General features: G+C 41.5%; 2 protein-coding genes across 5 annotated transcripts in view; both read right to left on the bottom strand.

Annotated features, from left to right (window-relative positions):
- Nucleotides 1-20,129, bottom strand: part of slc16a3a (solute carrier family 16 member 3a) — an 82,743-nt gene that overhangs the window by 5,120 nt on the left and 57,494 nt on the right. The window lies entirely within an intron of this gene.
- The window catches only part of cln3 (CLN3 lysosomal/endosomal transmembrane protein, battenin), a 32,903-nt gene that overhangs the window by 5,748 nt on the left and 7,026 nt on the right, over nt 1-20,129 (bottom strand). For all 4 annotated transcript variants that reach the window (XM_074654998.1, XM_074654999.1, XM_074654997.1 and 1 more), the window contains 9 exons: nt 19,500-19,579; nt 18,293-18,378; nt 15,021-15,093; nt 12,825-12,968; nt 12,536-12,675; nt 6,922-6,974; nt 6,195-6,263; nt 5,980-6,035; nt 5,799-5,892 (listed from right to left, as the gene is read on the bottom strand). In XM_074654998.1, coding sequence (XP_074511099.1) covers nt 5,799-5,892; nt 5,980-6,035; nt 6,195-6,263; nt 6,922-6,974; nt 12,536-12,675; nt 12,825-12,968; nt 15,021-15,093; nt 18,293-18,378; nt 19,500-19,579 — 795 coding nt within the window. The remainder of the gene's footprint in view (nt 1-5,798; nt 5,893-5,979; nt 6,036-6,194; nt 6,264-6,921; nt 6,975-12,535; nt 12,676-12,824; nt 12,969-15,020; nt 15,094-18,292; nt 18,379-19,499; nt 19,580-20,129) is intronic.

Raw genomic sequence — 20,129 nt, 5'->3', positions numbered from 1 at the left:
CAGAACTGTTCCTTATCAAGTCGGAGATTTGTAAGAAGATTGAAACCGAGATCTCAGAGGTTACGACTACATTGAGAGGGGAAATAGCACAACTGAAGGCCGAAAATGACGCGGCGATAACAGCGCTGAAGGCCAGGATGGACGCGCAAAACCAAACTCTGAAAGAGTTAGCAGACTCGGCTAGCGGCTCCTCGGACACGCTGCAGGACTTGGAGGACAAGGTCAAGAAACTTTCTGGGCAAGTTGAAACTCTCAGAAAAATGCCTAGACTTGGAGGGGTGCTCGAAAAGACAGAACTTGAGAGTGGTCGGATTAAAAGAAGGGAAAGAAACTGGGAAGAAGACCAGGGAGTTTGTGGCTCAGATGCTAGCGGAGGTGCTAAACCTAGCAGAAACACCGGAGATAGACCGAGCCCACAGGGCCCTGAGGAGACGTCCTGGAGACAACGAGCCACCACGGCAGCTGATCGCGAGGGTACATTACTGTCATGTTTATGAAGACATAATGCAGAAAGTGATGTCCATCAAGGATTTAACATTTCAAGGACAACGGATCCGAATCTTCAGAGATTTCCCACCTGAAGTAGTTAAACGCCGAGCTGCGTTCACTCCAGCCAGGAGGATGCTACGCGACAAACCTGGAGTCAGATTTGGACTTTTGTACCCAGCCAAGCTACGAGTGTCCCATAACGGATCAGAGAGGTTTTTCACCGACCCGGAGGAGGCTTGTCGTTATGTGGAGCGCCATTTCCAGATAATGAGGGCCCTCCACTTTGAACTTCAGAGACTTACTGAGAGGACTTTCCGTTTAGGATCTCCAAAGAGAGACTGAGATTGAGGACTCCAACAGGAGCCTCTTACAGGTGAACGTCAGGGTGGCTTTTGCAGAATGTTATTCTTGTTATATTGAAGGTTAAAGTGCACATTCTGCCACTGTTTACATTCGTTCTAAAGTGCCACAGCCCATTTTGTTCAAAGTGTTTAAGTCTAAGTTTACTGATGTAGTTCCGCTACTGATCCGTTGTATACAGTTGGGCTTACATTAAGCAGACAATTGATTAACAACTGCTGCTATTTTTCTTCCAGTATTTTGTTAGTGGGTGCTATTGGATAGAGCACGTTTTCTATGTTTACATTCTGAGCCTGAGGGGAACTGGCCAAGACAAATGTTACCTAATTATGACGGAAATACTTAAAGAGGAGGTCAAGTTAAACATACTCTCTCTAAAATCCTTACTCACCCTTTTTTTTGCAGTTGAGCCAGACCTATCCCCTTGAATAATAAATAATATACCTTATGTTAATTCTAGAATTTTTGGTTTTGGGTTCACTATATAACTGTGGGGCTACACCGGAAGGTCAGTATGGTAGTGATTAAGAATTGGTTGTTAGGTAGTTGGTGCGGAGTTTGGACTTCTGGGAGAGAGGGCTGGTCCCGCTCCCAGAGGTCTAAATGTGGGTGCACCAAGGGGAAGGTGAGTGTTTTTGTGTTTTTGTTGTTTTGTTTAAGGGTAGGAAGGGGGGCGGGGTGGGGAGCAGTGCTACATAGGCTGTATCATTTAACGACAAATGGCAATGCGTCAGAATCATTACAGGAGAATGATATTTCCTTATGGTTGCACCGATAGATAAGGACGGAGATATAGGAACGGGAGGAAATTTAACTTTTTGCACATGGAATGTGAATGGAATAAATGAACCAGTAAAAAGGGGCAAGGTACTGTCGCACCTGAGAGAGTTACGGGCCGATGTGATTTTCTTACAAGAGACGCATTTGAAAAATGAAGATCATGGTAGAATTAAGGCTGGATGGATAAGTCAAGTATACCATTCCAAGTTTTCAGCCAAGGCTAGGGGGGTGGCTATCCTAATTCGCAAAAATGTTCCATTCTTACATCAGTCTACAATTGCAGATAAAGAGGGAAGATATATTTTGGTTACGGGTGAGATTCAGTCCACACCAATTACATTGCTGAACATATATGGGCCAAATTGGGACGATCCTGAATTTTTTAGGAAAGTCTTTAGTTTGATACCGGACATTTCTACCACAAATTTGCTGATTGGGGGGGATTATAATCTAGTCCTGGACACTTATTTGGACAGATCATCTACGCGAAGAATGACATCATCTAACGCTTCTAATTTTCTGAATTCATATATTAAAAATACAAACTTACTGGATGTGTGGAGAATTTTAAATGCAACAGGTAGAGAATACTCATTTCATTCTCAAGTTCACAATGTATACACCAGAATAGACTACTTCTTGTTGGATGCCAAACTCCTGCCTGGAGTTCAGAATGCGAAATACCACGACATTGTCATTTCTGACCACTGTCCCGTCTCTCTCTCATTGAGGCTGCTCGAGGCTGAAAAGACCTATAGATCCTGGAGGTTTGATCCCCAACTGCTTACGAGAAAACGCTTTTGTGAGTACTTAGAGACTCAGATGAAGTTGTTTTTTGAGACGAATGATAAAGATGATATTTCACCGACTTTGTTGTGGGAAACTTTTAAAGCATATACAAGAGGATGTGTCATTTCCTTTCAATCCTCACAAAAAAAGCGCGACCGTTTTGAAAGATCACAGTTGGAGGACCAAATACGAAAATTAGACGCAGAAAACGCTGCCCAACCGTCCACTGAGGCGCATAATAAAATTTCAGCCCTCAAATACAAGCTCAATCAATTACTCTCTGAAAAAATCTCAAGAGCTTTCATATTTACTAAACAGACATTTTTTGAATTTGGCGATAAACCGCACAAGTTGCTGGCAAGGCAGCTACGGGAAAGTGATAGGACCATTCATAAGATAAAATCGGATTCTGGAACTCATATTACCTCACATAGTGACATAAACAGTACCTTTCGGCAATTCTATGAAAAGTTGTACACCTCCCAAGCCCAGGCACCACCCGAGGTTATGGACCATTTTTTACAGGCATGTGATTTGCCCACATTATCACCGAGGGATCAAAATTCCTTGGAGACAGAAATTACATGTGAGGAAATAAAGAAGACGATCAAGTCTTTAAAAAGTGGTAAAAGCCCAGGACCAGATGGGTTTTGCAATGAGTTTTATAAAAAGTTTGATAATATGCTAGCCCCATACCTGTTGAGGATGTACAGAAAGGCGTTTGAGGTTGGCACACTACCACCAACACTAAATGAAGCTACTATAACAGTTATTCCAAAGAAAGGGAAAGATTTAGAGCAGGTAGGTTCATATAGGCCAGTGTCACTATTAAACACAGACCAAAAAATCTTGGCCAAATCCTTAGCTAACAGACTCGGTCCTTATATGGCTAAATTGATACACCCGGATCAGACAGGGTTCATTCTGAAAAGACATTCGTTTAATAACTTCAGACGCCTTTTTAATATTATGTACTCTCCCAGACATCCTAAGGAAGATTTGTTCATCTTGAGCTTAGATGCGGAAAAGGCCTTTGACTGTGTGGAATGGCCCTACCTATATGCAGTACTAGAAAAATACGAATTTGGCACAAAATTTATTGCATGGGTTAAGATATTGTATAACAATCCCAGTGCTAGAATCCTTACTAACCGGACAGTTTCAGATGCATTCAACCTTTGTAGGGGCACTAGGCAGGGTTGTGCTCTGAGTCCCTTGCTGTTTGCTCTAGCATTGGAGCCTCTTGCAGAAACAATCAGGGCTCACACTGAGATTTTTGGTTATAACACGGAATATACTTCAAATAAAATTTCGCTGTATGCGGACGATGTTTTGATGTACATAACAAGGCCACTAACTTCTATTCCTATCATATTGGAGACGATTGACTTATTTAGCTCCTTTTCGGGATATAAGATAAATTGGAGCAAGAGCGAACTGATGCCGGTGCGGTGTAAAGACCCAAGTATGCTCGAACAGATTCCATTTAAACTGGCTTTGGAAAAATTTACATATTTGGGGGTAGAGATCACGAAGAAATATAACTCCCTATTTGAAGCTAATTTTATGACTATGTTAGACAAGTTTAAAACCAAATTAGAGTTTTGGAAAACCCTTCCAATTTCTCTGATAGGTAGAGTGAATGCAATTAAAATGATCTGTCTCCCTCAACTGTTATACCTCTTTCAAAACATACCTATATATCTTACTAAGAGCTTTTTTAAAAAACTCGACTCCATAATTCTACCATTTATCTGGAATTATAAATCCCATAGAATTAGGAAAGACCACCTGTGCAAGCCTAAGGGGGATGGGGGACTGGCTCTACCAGATTTCAGGCTATATTATTGGGCAACAAACATTCGATGTGTTTCCTATTGGCTGGATGAAACGATTGTTCTCGACAGCTGGCTGGATATGGAGCGAGAGGACTGTCTACCCAGCTCACTTGGTGCTATTGTAATGTCTCCCATTCGTCTCAAAAAAGCATGTTATAATTACAATCCGATTATTCATAGCACTACTCAAATTTGGAAACAAATAACCAAACATTTTAAACTTAGAGCTCTATCCTTTACACTTCCGATATCGGCAAACCCGTCTTTTACCCCTTCAACCCTAGATGGAGCCTTTGATCAATGGAAAGAGTCAGGACTGAGTAGTGTTGGGGACTTGTACATTCGGGGTACGTTTGCTTCCTTTCAGCAGCTTCAGGAGAGGTATGGGCTGTCAAAAACAGATTTTTTCAGATATCTCCAGATTAGACACTTTGTGAAAACTCATCTTCACAATTTTGAGGTTGCAACACCTGATAAACTAGACCAGTGTCTGAGAGACTGTATAGTAGATAACCATCCAGTTTCATTTGTATACAATACATTGCAAGACCTTCAACAAGTAGATGTGAGCTCTATAAAAAAGGGCTGGGAAAAAGACCTCGGGATAGAAATAACGGAGAACATTTGGGACAAGATCTTGAAGTATGTTCACATCTGTTCTTTGAATGCCAGACACTGTTTGATACAGTTTAAGATTCTGCACAGGCTACATTACTCTAAAGTAAAGCTACATAAAATCTTTCCAGAAACGTCACCAAGATGTGAGAAGTGTGCCCAAGCAGATGCAGATTTACTTCATAGCTATGCACTATGCCCTAAAATACAGGACTTTTGGGTTGCAATATTTTCATTCTTTTCTAAGATTTTTAAAGTCCAATTAAAACCTGATCCACTTTTGGTTATACTAGGAGCTTCCGAAAGCTCTAAAATCCTACAGAACACACAATATCATCTCCTGTCCTATGGTCTCCTTTGTGCAAAGAAACTGATTCTCTTGTTCTGGAAAGGGACAGATGTGCCAACATTTAAATCCTGGATAACAACACTGACTGATACCCTCCACCTAGAAAGGATCCGATACACCCTTAAAGACAGACTGGAGGTATTTGAAAGGATTTGGAGACCGATGATCTCCTTTATAGGAGGGACAGACAATTAAGACGCAATAGACACAGTCTTTAGTACCCGAGGTAGCACTGCTCAGGGATGGGAGGGTTCGGGAGGGGGGGTGGGTTATACCGGTTTATGTATATACTGTATGTCGCCAATGTCTCCCTGATTTGTTTGCCTTAGGGTGCTGTCTGTGTTTGTTTTGTTTTTTTGTTTTGTTTTCCTATCATTACGTATGTTTTTTGTATTTGCTTGTCTCCATTTTGTTTGCCCTTAGTTCCTAGTTTTGTCTGTTTTTGTTATGTATAAAAAATGAGGCATGATAAACACCCCACAAAGTTTGTATCACTGACATGCACATGCTTCTTAATAAAAATATTTGAAACAGAACATCCTTTTCTGCTGCTTTGTACTTTATACTCTATTTCTGACCTGTAGCCAAGAGAGAGCCCACAGTCTCCTGATCTTCACACAGCACAGGGAGGACCGAGACACCAACACACCAACCTGGTACAGCGTCTGGTACCTGCAAACACACACACATTAATAAGTTAAGTGAAGTCTACGTCCTTGGTCATACCTTCAGAATAATCCTCCAGTGAGGTTAACTGACCAGCGATACTGCTCTGCATGGGACAGGAAAAACTGGGGGAAATACAGCAGCTCCATCTGGAAAAGGAAACGTCTCCATTATTCTGGGCTCAACATCGTCACAAAATGTGCTCTATTTTTAAATGTCCTCCGAATACCTTCACACAGCCTACGTACACCATAAGGAACAACATGCAGTTAGATGGTTGTGATGCCAGAGGGCACCAGAGAACTTACCAAGCCCTGGTTGATGAAGTACTCAGCAAAGTAGACCAGTCCCAGGGGAAACACGAACCTCAGCAGGCCCTGCTCACAAAGATCAAGAGCAGTTATAGTGGAAGCAGACAAATAGTCCAGTTTGAAGTAAGGTGAAGAGCAGGGCCGCAGCCACTAGCCAGGGTTTAGAGATCAGTGAGGTCCAGAAGGTTTTTAATGGCTGATGTTAAGCAGGGGGTCTGGAGGTCCTACCCAGGACATTTTGAAATGTCTTTATTAGGAAAACACTAAATGCAGGCGCCAGTTGACAATTAAATACATGAATTTAAAATAGAATGGAATATAAAGCAGTAAGGCTCTTCTGCATTCTCCTGTAGATCAACTGTTTTCATTCCTATAGTCTGCTGTGCGTGAGGTTCTGGTAGTGTCCCCTTCAGACCGTCTGACAGACTCTGGTCTCTGGATGAGACACAGTTTAGGGAAGCGGCGGCTCAGAGCGCACCGCAGCTGATGAAATGATCATCATCGGTTATCAAAGATAACATCAAATAGCATTAAAGAACAGAGTTTTCAATAAGATCTTCTAATGCTGTGCAGTACGCATATATATATAATGGCTGCAGTGAACAGGAGGGTGCTGTCAGACGCCCTGGAGACAGCTGTCCTTCAGAGAGACAGAAAGACTTAGCCAGTTCCGGACCTCGGTGACCTCATAGCTGGCTACAACCATGGTGAAGAGTGCACTTACTTTGATGACATGAAGTTTGTCTGTGAAGGTGAGCGGTCCGCTGGTCTGGTCCTCTGTTACATTAAGGAGGGGGGGCGGGGGGACAAGACCTGAGTACTTATTCAACAACATACAGCACTACTTACAATTCATTCCCATCACCGTTGTGGGTGCAGTGGGAAAATAAATCAGCATCGGCAGCCTTTAATCTGCCTGGGTGTCAGGGGGGGGGGGTTGCTTCAACGGAGAAACAGCTTAGTCACAGATGTTCAGACACCACAGGTTCACTCCACCATCCATACCATGAATTAAATCACAAAGGTAAAATCACATTCTGTCTCCTCAAGAGAAGGGAACCAGCACTTCATCTAGACCAGGGGTCATCAACCTGCAGCTCTTTACCCCCTCTCCTGTGGCTCCCTGTGGATTTTTAAAAATGGAAATGAATAACTGTTTTGTGTTTACATTTTCATTTTTAATAGGGCCAGCGAAGGCCCTATTGAAACTATAGTGTTTCTTCTTATTATTATTATTCATAAAATGAATCGCCTTTTTGAGGGCCTCAACTCGCTCAAAAAGTTGTTAAACTTGGCACACTTATCAGACGCGGTAAAATTTTTTATATTTTAAAGTTCTCGGGCTTGGGTGTTGCAAAATAGCTCGCTAGCGCCCCCTAGAAAATTGAAAAAATGTAGCCCCTCGCTCCGGTTTCACCTACAAGTATGAAATTTGTCACAAACAGATGTAACATGTGGCGACGCAGAGAAAAGCCTCTTTGAGGTATGCCCAAAACTCATGAGGAAGTCAGCAAATTTGAATTTGATATGCGATTTTCGCCCATTTTTAGCGTTTTATAGGCCGTGTACTTTAACAAACTCCTCCTACAGATTTAATCAGATCGACTTGAAATTTGGTCAGGACCATCTTAAGACCTTCAGGATGAAAATTTATTCAAACTGTGAGTTTTCACTGAACGACCTGACCGTGGCGTGGCGGCCATTTTGAGCCATTCGCCATGAAACAGGAAGTTGTTGTAACTCCACTCAGAACCGCTGTCAGGCGGGGGCAAAGGGTACAGCTGTCCCCGGGCCCAAGACCAGGGGCTGGGACCCATGCAAAGGTCTATGGTTGACTCTTAAATGGGATCAAGAACAACACTTTACTTACTGACCTATATCACTGACAGTACAAGTTAAATATATTTACATGGTTTCATTAAAACACCTTTCAACAATCTCATACCCCCACCCCCCCACTGTTATTGTGAAAATGGTTCGGTCAAAACTGGACCCGTTGAGGGGTGCGCACCACACAGAGGAAATGCGCCAGGAGAGGTCCTTCCACACCGGCGAGCGTCCAACCGACCCCACCCGTGGAGAAATGTAAAACTATTATCAGTTCATTATGAAACTGTGGCGGCCGTAATTAACGGGAAACACTGGAGCCTGATCCATGTCCCTCCGCTGATCGATGAGAGATGACATTACCTCCTGAGGGTCGGACTTATACACGGATTCATAAATATGAATATGATGTAATGGCACTTCCTGTTGTAGGCCCCTATATGATAAAGTATGATGATAGTGAAGATGACAAAAGTTGAGTTAATTTACTACATTCACATGATTTGAGTCAAGTGATTCACATGTTTTGTTATTTAAGAGTTCTTTTTGCCATAGGTTTATTTGATCAATAGTTTAATTTAAAATCAATACACGGGCTGGATAAGACCTGGGACCCTTAAAGTAACCCTGTTTATTTCCATTGAATAAGAGATAATTTATACATTAACCATCATTGTGGCATGTCTTGATAAATAATAATAAATAAGGTCTATGATTCTAAATTAGAAAAGTTCTGATCTGTCAGGAATAGACGTGGTTTTAAATATTAATAACTATTACAGACTGTGGGCTAAAAAACACTAGGAGCCTGATTCTCCTTTACAATAATTCACTAGTTACATGTTTACAATCAGACAGGCAAACTCATTAAAATACACACTAATTGAGATCAGTGTATATGAGGGAATAGTAGCGTTACAATGTACCACAGGTCACCAAATTTGGGCTTTTATAAAAAAAAAAAAATTCTCCTGGGGTGCATGCCCCTGGACCCACCTACCTGGCTACTGTTTCACCCTGGCTGGCTACTCCATATCCTTGTGGAGAGCCCTGATCGGGGGCTCAACAAAATAAAAGCCAGGGTACAGAGAGAACAAGAAAATGAAAGGATCAGAAAGGCAATGACCACATTTCTGGAGAAGCAGCAGGCAAAGCTGCACATACAAAGATGAGGAGCTTGGCAGACTAGCAAATAAAACCCGCTGGCGGGCTCATTTTTTAAAGTTGGAGTGAATATGAATATTGCCTAATATATAATCTAATAATATCATGAAACTGGGCGACCTGGAGTCGAGGTGGATGAGGGGCCCAATTTGGAAATGATGTGCCCATAATTCCTAATGCCTGGCCTGACTCCACTGTACGAAGTCCGAAATTTCTCAGGCATGCTAAGGGTCCAGTCCTGAGGACATTTACATGTCAATATAGACTCATAACCCTGCCCAAGACATTAGCCACGCCCCCTTTCATAACTCATGAACCGTTTGTCATAGAGTCTTGTGGCAGGCGTCATTGTGCTAATCAGAGTTCCGGTTTTATAATGCCTGGCCGCGTCAAACTGCGTCCCGCCAGTACCCCCGACGCACGGAAAGGTGCGAGGGCCCATTCATCGCTGCTCATAATTTTAATTGATCATTGTTGTAGGTCTATGGTACGACGATACGACGGAGTATTAGGACCACATTAAGGAGAAAAAATAAATCTGAGATTTTGAGAATAAAGTCACAAGTTTATGAGAAAAAAAGTATTTTTACGTGTTATTTTCTTTTTTTCTCGTAAAGTTATGACTTTATTCTGTAAATCTCAGATGTTTTTTCCTCCGTAGTACATTGTCTCTTTGGCCCTCACTGCATTAGACTTATATACTATATACTTAGACTATAAACTGTGTTACCTTCATCACAATGATCACATGTTTTGCGGCTTCAGACAGATTTTTTTTTTTTCCGCCTAAAATGGCTCTTTTGATAGTAAAGGTTACCGACCCCTGAGCTATACAAAGCTGGTCTCACATTACATCTCTGGTATCTGGTATGTTTTGGTAATAAGCATCAGACAGCCAACCGGCTGGTAAACACCAATGTGCTTCGTGCATTTTACTAACAGTAGTCTCTCACTGTGTTCCGGAGCTACTGAGGTACTTCATGCAGAAATTAATACACAAAGAGACAATCAAAAGGATGCAATGATAACTGAGGAAATATCCATGGTCAATATCATCACATGTCTGTGCTTTAAGTAGAGCAGTTTAGCAGCTAAAGAGCCAGATATTTCCCTCAGGAGGTTGTGGAGACCAAAACAGAGCTACAAGAGAGAGATATTGGACTCATCAGGTGGAAAAAACACAACTCCAAATGAATGATTGTGTTGCTCCATGTCTCCTAGATGTATAAACAGGAAACTATTTGATAACAAGTTCATCATATCGACTTAAAGCTGGGGTTGGTAATGTTCTTTTTTGTTGAAATTCTCATTACATCCTGACAGCAATCAATAAATCAAATGCTCTGACAAAAAAAAGGGAAAAACTCCAGTATCTGTGGCTGTCGCATGTTTATAAACCCGTCAGATCATTTCATTTGGACCGAATGAAATGATTGGACGGGTTACCTGCCTGTTTACAGATAGATTGTGTATAAGAAGTGGACCTAGTCACCGTGACGTCACCCATTGGTTTTTGGACTGCAGTTTTGAGGCCTCGAGTTCGCCATCTTGTTTTTTTGCAACCATGAATAACAGGAGAGGGCGGAGCTAAGTACAACCCAACACTGAATAAGACATTTTAGTTGACTAAAAGGTTAAAGCTAACTGTGATGAAGTGTAAACACACTGTGAAAGGGTTAAAGTTGTAGGATGAAAACACGGACAACTCCCAGACCGGACAACACCGTGGTAGAGACCTGTCAATCACAAGGTAGCCCCGCCCTAAAGCATCCCCTGCTTTATGGTCTATCTGACTCTAAATGGGACCGTCATTTACTAAATGAAGCTCATGCTGTATTGACCATAAACTCATGTTTACAATGTTTACTGAGGTAATAAATCAAGAGAGAAGTAGGCTCATTTTCTATCAGACTTCTATAGAACCAGAGGAGTCGCCCCCTGCTGGCTGCTAGAAAGGATGCAGGTTTAAGGCTTTTCAGCATTGCCTTCACTTCTCAGACCCGGAGGTTCCCCGCTGTGTCTACCTGCATGCCTGCCTACGTGCACTCTGCCCGTGCACTCATTGCACGTCACCACCTTCCACCAGCTGCTATCTTGACAGCTGTGAGTACTAACAGCAGCCATTTTCATTGTTAACGTTCATAATAATAATGTTGGGGGAGTGTCTTTGGAGGGAGGCCTGAAGGGACGGACTGTCTACCTGTCTACCCGTCTACCTACCTGTCTACCTACCTAATGATAGTGTTGGGGGAGTGTCTTTGGAGGGAGACCTGAAGGGCCGGACTGTCTGACTGTCTACCTGTCTACCTACCTGTCTACCTACCTGTCTACCTGTCTACCTACCTAATGATAGTGTTGGGGGAGTGTCTTTGGAGGGAGACCTGAAGGGCCGGACTGTCAATGCTGATGACTTGATGTCTTTCTCTCTACATTCAGGGACTTCTGCAGCTAGTTAGCAGCTAGTTAGCAGCTAGCTATCAGCTAGTTAGCAGCCAGTGTTGCTAGCTACTTTCATTGGAGAAGAGTTGACAACACTGGGCTGGTTTATAGGTTGGATAATTTTTTTAAAATCTAGCATACTCTTGCTAGTTTCTCAACATTACCAACCCTAGCTTTGAAGGTGATTATATGTCAATGTTGTGTTCACAGCCTAATCCGATGTCCCCGGATGGCCAACAATAAGCAAATACTGCAGGTTTAAAGGAATATTCCAATGACTTGTTTGCTGTCTGACTTAGCTGCCAGGCTAAGTACATAGTATGGAACCAGGGGAAACTGCTAGCCTTGCTGTATCATAAGAAGAAATAAATCAACCTTGAACAACCCCAAAGCTATCTTATTATGTGTATTGATATCAGTTTTAACTGCTACACAGAGTGGATAAGGATAGTGGTTTCCCCACATTGACCCACCCACATTACCGCTTCCAATGCAGAGATACATATCTGAACACACAACATCCTCACAACTGGGGTATCTGAGGTTATCAGACCGCACAGCTTACCACGTTTTCAAGTCCCAAACCTATCTAATGTAATGACTCATTTATACAGAACTTAACTAAAACAACCTTTTATCACCATAAAAGCAAAATCAAGATCACACTTTTCCCCCAGAGCACAGACCAGGGCCTTCATTATTATCTGACTTAGATTACAGCTATGCTCTGTGACTGGGTTTTCCATTGCACAATTGCAGCTAAAGTTAAACTCACCACTCAGCACCAAGCAACAAAACAATATATCCCTTCTAAAAGTCTTGCTTTTACCTGATGTTCTTTAATGTCAAAGGAAGATTTTCAATCAAATGAATTTATAATGTTTGAATCCTTTGTTTGTGCCATGTACCTGGGGTTGACTTCTCCTGCTCCTCTTCTTCTGATCCATCCATCAGCCGCTGTCTCTCCTCTGAGCCCACAGCGGCGTATTCTGTCTCCCTGCTTCTCCACTGAGGTAATGTAGGAGGAAGAACCAGCAGGAAGAAATAGCTGGTGGTGGTGTTGGGAAAGGCAAAAAATAAGAGCCAAGAAGAATCATTTCATCGGCTATCGACTGTTCTCCATTCTTAGGTGCTATTGTGCAAATATGTCAGATCCTTATCAGAATCTTGTCCTTAACTTTGTACTTCCACACTTACCTAATCAGCATAGCAAACGGGACCACCAGCATGGTGAGAAGTGTGATCTGTGGCGACAGGCCGACTTGGGTGAGGATGGAGTAGAGGAGGGCTCCAGCAACGCCAGCGGCACCAGTACCTGAGCCCCAACCTCCCAGTACATCCCTGAAGCACATGGGAAACCAACGTTGGTGCATAGTTCAGTGTATTTAATGGTCAATACAGTACAAAACCACAAGAACAGAAGAGGTACACATGGAGGCTTTTCACACGACATATTCCTAAAGAGTTGACCCTGGGATAACTTAGCATTGTTAAGCCAGGGTTAACCTTAGCCCAGGGCTGTATGATTCACACTGCACTGCTACAACCCCGGGGTTAAAGGTCTGTTGGACCATGTGACTATTGTTTGCATTCTACAATGAAGCATGACTACTCTTTAACATACTGAACAACAAAAACCTGACGCAAATTCCATTGTTTACTTCAGCCCCGTTTCACAACAGCAACATTCGGCCCTATGTTGAGAACCCCACTAACTCAGGGCTAACCCTGCTCTGGATCAGGGCCAACTAGCTCTGGGTTACAGTCAGGGTCAGCCCACTTTGGAATGTGCCAGTGTGAAAGCTCTCTTAGCTCCATCCCCTTTGCACACATTTATTGATGAATAAACACCAAAATGTGACATACTCACCTGCGAATATTTCACATCCAAACTATTCACACTGGCAGCGATGTGAATTTGCAACAGTTGTTCAATAAAAGGTTCATGTAGCTTCACACAGACAAAAGACCAGTTCGAAAAAAAAACACCCCTAGTTTCTAAAGGCCTTTAGCCTGGGGATACGTGCAGTGTGGAGAGCTCTGTGGTTTTTAGACCATCAGCTGCTACCTGACGTCATCCCTGACAATCTTCCAAATGTTCCCCACTGGTCTGGGTTCATGACAGGGAGGTGTTCAAATCTTCTTTAAGGGACTTAGATAGGTTCAGTTGTGTGTCGTCACATTATTGTCTCGTGGCATTGGGGTTGCAAAGAGGAACCGTTTAGAAGCCTGTTCCTTCAAGGTTCATCTAAGGAAGCTCTAACATCAGGTACCAAAAAACACACAATCACTACAATTATTCTAAAATCAAGGAGGTCAGATTTCCCTCAAAGGTTCCAAAAATAAATACTTTTTAAAAACAGCCTCTGTTCACAGCTAGAAGCCATGTCCATCTCCACCAGGGGAAGAAAAAGAAGAGGTGAAAGGGGTTAGGAATAATAACCTAATAATACTGATTAAAACAGCCATGGTTAGTCAGAATGACAGGAAACCAAAGGCCTTTACACACTGGGGGCGCTTTTTTTCCTGCAATAAATTCGCACGACAATATATTTTTTCAAACTGTTGCTCTGTCATGAGTAATTCACGTGTCACTTTTTTTGTAACACGGTCAATTTTTCTGAGCTTTGGCAATACGAAGAAACTATTGTTGGCATCAACCAATCACGTTGTGCGGAAAGGACATATTCAATATGTACGCTGCACTGTACAACAACATGGAGGCTCCGTAGTCCGAACCAACACGACAAACTTTATTACTCCTTTCAACCTTGACAAAGACAGCGCTGACCAGATCATCCCCTTCCTTTCTGACCTTTCACAATAAAAGCCCTTGACATATACACTGCGTAACAGCTAACCTCAGACAGACTGCCAGACGCTGCTCTGGGTCAATAGGATCCTGGTAGTTGGTTATCATGTTGTTTACTCGTCATGCACCCGGTAACAATCTAGGTATCACTTTTTTTAACTCACGCTGAATATTTGTATTTTTGAACATTTTACCTACTTTAATTCTTTCCTGGCAGAAATGCGCTTCCATATCACTGCATCACAAAGCGAGGGCTGACCAAAGAAACTCTTAGTTGACAACTCACATATACGATTTTGTCATCTAATCAATGAGTTGATTTAATCTGTAAAAACTGAGTTTCTCCACAAAGAACCACACAAAAGCACCACTTTAAGCCTGAGCCAGAGATGTGCTCACACATTTCTTGGAAATAAATCATTCAGCATGAAAAAAATCATCAAAAACATCTAATTTAAAAAAGAAAATAGAATAATATGCAGTAATGTATAATGTCCTACTGTTGGAGGTAATAAAAGACTATAGCGTACACTGCAGGTACTCTGCTGCCATCTCATCTCATCTTCTAATGAAGTGTTTACCTGCTGAAGTAGACGGTGAGAGAGAGGAAGGACAGTTCTCCCAGTCCAGCGCTGATACTGGCAAAGATCACTCCTAGAAACACAGTGGTAGAGAAGACAGAGATGCCTTCAACATGCTTATGAATTACAGAGAAGTAATGATCACAGGGGATTTATTCTCTAGTTTGACAAGAAGGGATAATCACATGTGAGTTAAGTCTTCCTTCAGTGTTGAAACTGTAATTAATCTAAGTGGTTGTGAAGTGATAGCTCAATAGTTTATATGGAGTTAGTAGATCCAATCATGTTACTTCCTCTTTGCCATTTTAATTAACACCTAATTACATTAATTATGGCTGCATTCCATTAGGTGTGCCAGTTCCAGGGCTCTAGTGTCAACCTGTCACCTAGCTGACAGGGACAATAGTATTATTAGTTCCACCTGTGCTTTTTCTACAACAATAACTCATAATATCCTAAATGAAAAAGGTCTATGGTAGACTAAATTCACAGATGAACGGTTAAAGTATATTGAGATTTCGGACACTTATTGTTGTATAGACAGAGAAGAGCACAGAGAAAAGGAGCAACGGGGTTGTATATAGGAGTCCACGGGGCCTCCTAGAGGGTTAATCTGGCCCTATCCGGCCAGGATCACAGGGCTCACAGGGATCACAGGGCTCACAGGACCCACAGGGATCACAGGGCTCACAGGGATCACAGGACCCACAGGGATCACAGGGACTTTAAATGTCTCGAAAACTATATTAAATACATTCCAAGAACATTAGCACTGGACAAAAACACCTCCTCGCCCGCCATGTTCCTGAAAATACCCCCCAGCCCCGGTAGGAGGAGAGCTGGTTAACGTTAGCTGTTAGCAGCCGCTGGGCAGCACAGTCTTGCTAGGCTAAATAACGGAGCTAACAGCTATCGTTAAAGGAGGTTCCACTGAGCTAAATTATGATGCTTTCAAGCTCTATTAAGGAAAATGATTATTGGGTGTATGTGCTCAAATGTAATCTTGTAAAATGTAGTCTTTGGAGAGAAACTTGAATAAATATTAGGGCTGTCAAAGTTATCACGATAATAACGCGTTAACTCAAAGTCGTTTTAACGCCAATAATTTCTTTAAAGGACAGTGAAGATATTGGTATCATATTAAACTATAAAACCTGATGAATCCATCGGTACCAACCATGTCATACTAGCTGGTCATGAAGGAGGTTAAATAACGCTTCAAACTGACACTAAATTTTGTCGAGGAAAAACTGTCATGTCCATTTTCAAAGGGGTCCCTTGACCTCTGACCTCCAGATGTGTGAATGTAAATGGGTTCTCTGGGTACCCACGAGTCTCCCCTTTACAGACATGCCCACTTTATGATAATCACATGCAGTTTGGGGCAAGTCATAGTCAAGTCAGCACACTGACACACTGACAGCTGTTGTTGTCTGTTGGGCTGCAGTTTGCCATGTTATGATTGGAGCATATTGTTTTATGCTAAATGCAGTACCTGTGAGGGTTTATGGACAATATCTGTCATTGTTTTGTGTTGTTCATTGATTTACAATAATACATACATTTACATAAAGCAGCATATTTGTCCACTCCCATGTTGATAAGAGGATTAAATACTTGACAAATCTCCCTTTAAGGTACATTTAGAACAGATAAAAAACGTGCGATTAATTTGAGAATAATCGCAATTAACTATTATAATCAGCCCTAATAAAAACTATATATATAACTATATAGATATATATATATATAACTATATATAACTATATATATAACTATATACACACTATATAGTTATATATATATATAGATATATAACTATATATCTATATATATAGATATAGATATCTATATATATATATCTATATATATAGATATATATATAAAAATAAATAATAGATATTAGAGAGGGAATTATGACCTGTTTAAAACACTGACGTTAGCTCTAAGCAGTTAATGTTTTAATCAAAACAAATATTTAATAAAAAATACAATAATTTATTTCCTAATTATTTGAATAGTGTTTTTAGGCTAATGACCACTATAGATGACAATAACAAAGTAAAAGGACAACATTTCGAATTTTTGACTGTTTACACTGACATCGGGGGACGGTGCCGTGGCGTTGCCGTGGCGGTGCCGTGGCGGTGCCGTGGCGTTGCCGTGGCGGTGCCGGGACAGTGCCGTGGCGATGCGGGGACAGTAGTGAAAAAGGTTGTTCTGGAGCTTTAAAACTCAGAATGTAATTTGGCACTTTGCACTAAATGGGTTTAGTTTTGACAGATAATATTATTGTTTGCAATTCAAGCAATGAAAATGTAGATTTTTGTAAACAGGCAAACAATTAGTTGTTCTGTGTTATTTTCTCTTCTGTATATTTGCTATTGCTCCTTAAAGGTCCACTGTGTAGGATCTGGCAGTATCTAGCAGTGAGGTTGCAGATCAAAACTTCTCCCGTGTGCCAAGCGTGTTGGAGAGCTACGCTGGCCGACCTGAAAACGTGAATGTTCCTCTCTAGATCCATGTGGAGCAGAGCCGGTGCTTATAGAGTGTGTGTGTACGTGGGAAGTGAGAGGTGAAGCAAGAGAAAGAGAAAGAGAGAGAGTGGCGGCGACGGGAGCGAGTAATGTTATCGTCTCCAGCCCAAGCAGGAAAAGTTAACAGAGGTTGGTTTGTCCGTTCTGGGCTCCTGTAGAAACATGGAGGACTCCGTGGAGAGGACATGCTCCCTATGGAGATATGAAGGACTCATTCTAAGCTAACGGAAACACAATGACTCTTACTATCAGGTGATTATACACTAAAGAAAACATACTTATTAATATTATATTCCATTTCTGCCAATAGATCCCCCTAATGGTCCCTAAAGGACACTGGTCCTTTAAAGCAACAGTATTTTGATCGAAAGGTTATCCCAGTATAATTTACCAGGAACTATTGTATGCGTGAAAGAGGCTTTAGATTCAGTTGCCTCCTCTTTTTAAACTCCTTTGCTACAGACTTTAGAAAGAATATATTAAAGAAGTGTATGTAAATGCACAAACGAGCTCACTGATCAGTCACCATGGTGAGAAATATTTCTAGCAGCAGCTCATGATAAGACTAAAATGGTATCATATTTCTGTGAAATAACTGCAGCTGCACCCATTCAGATAAGATGACAGGAAATGAAACTGAGAATATATTAAGCTCTATCTAATCCATCATCACACTTCTGGACAGTTCCACCACCAATAATCATAAAATCTATGACTCAGAACTGATGTCTTTACCCAGAATGCTCATCCACACCGCTGAGGAGAAGGACACGACGAGGAAACTTGTGGCTGCCGTGACGGTGCAGAACAACACTCGGAAACTAGAAAAACAGGAATAAGGCAGTACATTTACAACACAATACAATTCTCATGTAGTAGACAAACATTAACGCACCATGCTTTTATTTGGACAATATTCACTTTGCTCTATTAACTGTCCAATAACTTACAGACTGCACTGTATACAAGCCAAATAAATGGTAAAAGGTAAATGGACTTGCATTTATACAGCGCTTTTCTAGTCTTCTGACCACTCAAAGCTCTTTACACTACATGTCAGCATTCACCAATTCACACACAGTTCATACACTGATGGCAGAGGCTGCTAAGGTGCCACTTTTGCCCATCAGAATCTAATCTAAATACTACTACTACTAAATAAGGTGTGTAGTGTAATGAAATGGACAATCAGTCAAATAATAGCCAGCACAAGGACTCCACTGCCTGTACTATATAATAATATATAGAATATATAATAGATTATAATAATAATGGTTCCACTGTGATAAGCTAGCACCAGTGAAACTCAAGTTTCTTTAAATGAAACTCCACCAGGAAAGAGAAGCACTGTGAACACTGAGCCACTGGAAGACACAAACATCTGTGTTACCATGACGACCAAGGAAGTGTTCAGTGAAAGAATTAGTGAATAAAATGTGCATATATATATAGTATATATATATATATATACATATATATATACTATATATATATGTATATATATATATATATATATATATATATCATATACTATATATATATAGTATATGTATATATATTCAAATGTAGAATGTGAATGTGGGCAAGTAATGTAATCTGTGTATGTCTGACCACCATGTGACACCGTGTGACACCAGTATCACTGACTCCCGCAGCAAGCCTACATCCGACAAAAGCTCAGCTCAAAACGGCGTGCTGTGGCATGCTGCGGCGTGGTGTGGCGTGCTGCACAGTGCTGCACAGTGCAGTACGTTATTTTTGGTTCATTTCGACGGCCCTTTAGCCCTAGTACACAAAAAGTAACGTGAGGCACCACAGTAACCACCGCGTTAAAACATATAATGCCAAAATGTTTCTGTATAATAAAAGATGGATATTACTAATATGGAATGGCCTGGCTTATTTTAAAGAACAGGTTCACAGTTGGTAAGCATTATCTTACCCATAAGGCAGTTTGTGAATGACAAAGGGAGCAGACAGCTTGATGACGAGCGTTGGGAGGATGTCAGCTAACAGCACGGCCTGAGGAGAAAAGCATCACTCAGACCTCTTTGAAATCAGTAGTGGTTATATGTCAGACATGATGTGCTCATTAAGAAATGTTGAGGGAAATTACATTATCACATTTCTATGGAATATTTGTTATGGTTGCCCACAGCAGGGGTTCCCAATGCCACTGTGTGTTATTTATGTTATATGACAATCCCTTGTTTTCTCTGCCATTCAGCCTCATAACACCGAGGGATACCGGCAGCTGGAGACATTCTCCATTCTGCTACTTTCACTTCTAGTTTGTCATATTAGTTTCAGTACCCGTTTACTCATCTGACTTTTTGCTTGTCTAAAAACAGATTTAAAAGGCAGTCTCTCCACTGCTAAATACACACAAACCTTCTCTTAAACTACTGATCTCTACTCTCTGCCAACATACAGACTGGTTAAAGGGATAGTTGGGGTGTTTCTCAGTGGGGCTGTACGAGGCACTTCTCCATAGTCAGTCTATTACTACAGTAGATGACGGTCAGCACGCCTTCAGTTTGGAGGAGACAGGAGTACCACCAGCACGGGAGTA

This window comes from Sebastes fasciatus, chromosome 13 (assembly GCF_043250625.1).
Source record: "Sebastes fasciatus isolate fSebFas1 chromosome 13, fSebFas1.pri, whole genome shotgun sequence".
In the NCBI taxonomy this organism is placed as follows: domain Eukaryota; kingdom Metazoa; phylum Chordata; class Actinopteri; order Perciformes; family Sebastidae; genus Sebastes; species Sebastes fasciatus.
The sequence above is the reverse complement of the archived record's forward strand: the minus strand, read 5'-3'. Positions and strand labels throughout refer to the sequence as shown.